The following is a 3,929-nucleotide window of genomic DNA, read 5'->3' on the forward strand; positions in this document are numbered from 1 at the left end:
TTTGGCTAAAATAAAAAAATCTGACCCCCTTAAAAATGTTTTATTTAATCTAAAACCCCCAAAAAAAAAAAAAAAAAAAAAAAAAAAAACATAAATGGTTTTCTGTGATGTATTTTGGCTTTTTAAACTCCTACTGGTACTCAACACAGATTTTTGTCTTTCCCTCCAACGTCTACCATCGTCTTGCAGGTGAGAAGCAGAACGCTGAGCTAGCAAAGCAGTACATCCTCAAAATGTACGAGCAGCGTTCCATGAACCAAGAGACCCGGGTGTGGAAGACCATGTACCCACACTTCACTTGTGCCACAGACACCAACAACATCCGCAAGGTTTTTACCGACATAAGAGACACGGTTCTGCTCAAGTCGCTAAGGGACTACGGAGTCCTCTGAACTGTCACTCAGCGGCGCGAGGCAGAAGGAGACGCGACGGGTTCCCCACATCCGTCAGGCTGACAGGACTGAAAGCAGCGACTGAACACTTTCTCACACGAAGAACTCTTTCCGTATGAAATCCTCTCCGACTGTCATGTCTTATGGGTTTTTAACGGAGCAGCAGGCGGGATTATTTCTTCTCTCGCATCTAGATTTCAGAACATGAAGATCTGTACTAAAAGCTGGAATCACGTAGTTTGAATCACAAACTGTGTTTATCGGTAGGGTTGCTTTACAAAAGAAGCGTTTGGCTCAAACGTTATGCATGTTGCTCTGTAAATGACGCTGAAGTAGAGACGCTATGAAGTACAGCATGGCCATTAGTGGTGGAGATGGGGTCATGCTCTCCACTGCTGCGGTGCACACATGAACAGCTGCAGGTGCAGACAGATAACGTAGGAGCCTGTAAAAGTTAATATTTTTCACCAAAATGTGAACTGTTAGGACAGATATTTATCGGAATAAGCTGTGTTTTTCTTTTAACAATCCATTATGAATCTTGGAAATATAATGTATCTCTACAACAAAGACCCCAAAGCAGGTCAAATTCTTGAAATAGAAGCTGCCGCACTACACTGAATTTGGCTGATGAATTTACTGCTTAATGTGTTAAAAGCTACACTGTCAAGCTGCTCAGATGAATGTTTTTTCCAAGCCCGTTTTGAGTTTTAAAAAGGCACTTATTGAGTTTTTCTGCTTCTGATTTCCAGTTTTATTTGAGGTCTGACTTGCCAATTCAAATCTGAACCCATTTTTCAATCTTTTCTTTGCACTTAAAAGAAAAAACGAAGAAATGGCAAAAATGCGTGCCAAAGTACATGTTTTGGTCGATGCACTAGGAGACTGAACATGATGGGATTTTATGTTTTTGAAGCATTTAGTGAATAGCCTGAAGAAAAGACTGATTTTTCAGTATTTGTTGTGTCAGGGGGAAATCAGCTGAATCCAACTTTGGGCGATTGATTGATGCACCTGTGGTTTTTAGTGACGGAGGAGAAACGCTATACGGACACAGTTTTTCAGGAGGGATTTATAGTTGACTTATGCAGAAGTCTACAGACTTACCTGTACCCGTGTACAAACCCTTATATTATATACATATTTAATTTAAGATAATATCTAAGAAAATGTATCATCCTGCAACTGAAAACTTCTGTTTTTTTATTGTTGTTTTTTTTTTGTTTTTTTTTGTTTTTTTTTGTGGTGACAAACTCTCCTGGTGAGTCCTGGAGTCGATTTATGGAAAAGGATCTCAACCCCACTGTCGAGCACGGTGGATAATCTGTGATGCTGTGGGCTCAGAAGAAGCTTGATGTCTGAAAATCTGGTGGACGTTGCCTGAAATCTGAATACTTTTCATCATTTGCTGGGAACACTCAATGTTATCTACTACACTTATGCTTCTTCATTTTATGGGCAGGTATGTTTTATCTCAGTGTTGCCAATTCATTATTGCTGCCTGGTGGTGCAAAAAAAAAAAAAAAAAAAAAGCCTCCAATCTGTTAATCCAAGCTTTCAAATCTCTTTTTGGGTATTTTCTATGTATATAACTGAGAGAAAGTGAAATGTAGAAGTCTGTCAGTGGCTGAAATATGAAGTGGTGTCCTACTTGAAACGGTCAGATAATTGTACTCCCATACTTTAATAACATTAAAGGCTAAATAAAACAAAGTTAAAGTGTAATAATAACTCGGCCTCGTATCGATTTAAATTGTGTCTTTCATCTGTCGTATCAATTTCAAGAGTCCAAAAGTCGTAAAAAGAAAAATAATAATTTAAAATCATAAAACTATCTGACCTGAATGTAAAGCTCATTGGAGCAGAGCATTAAAAAAACACGTTTCTGATTCTTTGCGATGCATTTGAGGCCCTCTGTGCATAACTGCTGTTTTTGATTCATTTGTAAGTCTTGAATTTGTGATAATTGTTTACCTGTTGGACACAGACTGTGACCAGAGAGTGTCGGTGAGTGACCTGCCCTCCTTTGGAGGCAGTAAAACATTTGTGTAGAGTCTGGTGGAGGAAGAATAAAAAACATGGTTTTTATAGTTAATATTAAAGAGAAAATCTTAAAACACTCACACACGCACTCTCACCTGCTTGCTTTTGTTTGTCTCCTTGCCTCTCTGCTCGGTGTCAGACACTCGCTTGATGCCGGGGGTTCGCAAACAGGAACGCTGCTGGATTTGCATTGGACTGACACACGCACACAGCAGCCGTTTCCATATGTTGTGTATGTTTGTCTGTGGTGCAGACTGGGAAAACAACGCAGATGAGAAACCTTCCACCGCGGTGTCAGTGTGTGAAACCCCAGCGCCGCGTCTTCCGCTGGCAGGAGAAAAGCGGTTCCTCATTAGCGAGGGACAGATCACTTCTGCAAACAAAAGTCTGTCACTTTTCCCCTTCTGACTAAAAAAAAACAAAACAAAAAAATGACACAACTACAAACATGCATACAAATAATCCTCAAAAGGCAACCTTAGACAGACTGTCTGGATGCCACAGAAAGCATGAGGAGGTCGCCACGGTGACTGTCATCTACACATGACTTGATATTCTCATGTGTTGGACCAAATCTGTCTGTCTGTGGGTAGATGTCTGTTTCAGACATGTGTTCATGCAAAATAATTGATTGTGTGTGTGTGTGTGTGTGTGTGTGTGTGTGTGTGTGTGTGTGTGTGTGTGTGTGTGTGTGAATCAACAAGGATTTCTCTGTCGATATCTCAGAAGGGTGTAGAACCGTTTGATTTGTTCTGGAAATTAAATTCAAGTTTTCTCAGGAAACAGGAAAGAGATGATCAGGTATTTTAAGGCTTCCTGTCCCAACGAAATGCAAGGCACAAGCTCAGTGTCATAGTTTTGTAAGGATGGAACAAAGTCCTATTTTCTAAAAGTGACAAAACTCAATCTCATCGTTTCAAGCAAAGTTAACCGTTTGATCAGAATGAGTTTTGTGTTGAGTTTACCCAGCAGGGCTCATAATTTCAAAGTTGTGGTATTCACTGGAAAATGACAAAAGATGCACAGACTCATGTGTCTTCAAATAACCAAGCATTCATTACTGATGACGGCAAAAACAAAGCTCATGTAAGTCACATGAAGATCACTGTTTATTGTGAGACTAAAGCTGAGTTCTTCCAGCACTAAAAGCAGACATGAACGTCTGCTGTAATCCAGTCTATGAACTGTTTGTACACAATCCTTAATCACATTAATAACCTCCAGGTGCCTTGTGTTCACACAGGCGCTGACGGGAACCGCCGTCAAAGAGTCTTATTACTATCTGGATAAATAGATGCTGAAAAAATTCTGATGGGAATTTTCAGGAATTGCATATCAGACGCTAACATGAATTATTCATCTATTCATTATTTGCAAAAATAAAACATTTTCATGTCGACTGATGAAGAACAAAGAGTGCACGGTCTTTCATTTGTTTCTTTCCGTTTTGTTGGGCAATCTTTAAGCTCGGTTTTTGTAGAAAAGCAAAGATCG

General features: G+C 39.7%; 1 protein-coding gene across 1 annotated transcript in view; it reads left to right on the forward strand.

The window, feature by feature from the left end:
• LOC106955271 (guanine nucleotide-binding protein subunit alpha-11-like) overlaps positions 1-2,503 on the forward strand; it is a 22,352-nt gene extending 19,849 nt beyond the window's left edge. Inside the window, exon 8 of the mRNA XM_015045365.1 lies at positions 190-2,503. Within this exon, the coding sequence (XP_014900851.1) occupies positions 190-392 (203 nt within the window). The 3' untranslated portion in view covers positions 393-2,503. The remainder of the gene's footprint in view (positions 1-189) is intronic.
• The last annotated feature ends 1,426 nt before the right edge of the window (positions 2,504-3,929 follow it).

The sequence above is a fragment of the Poecilia latipinna genome, unplaced genomic scaffold (assembly GCF_001443285.1).
Source record: "Poecilia latipinna isolate Pla-1442-1.1 unplaced genomic scaffold, P_latipinna-1.0 Scaffold723, whole genome shotgun sequence".
Taxonomy (NCBI): domain Eukaryota; kingdom Metazoa; phylum Chordata; class Actinopteri; order Cyprinodontiformes; family Poeciliidae; genus Poecilia; species Poecilia latipinna.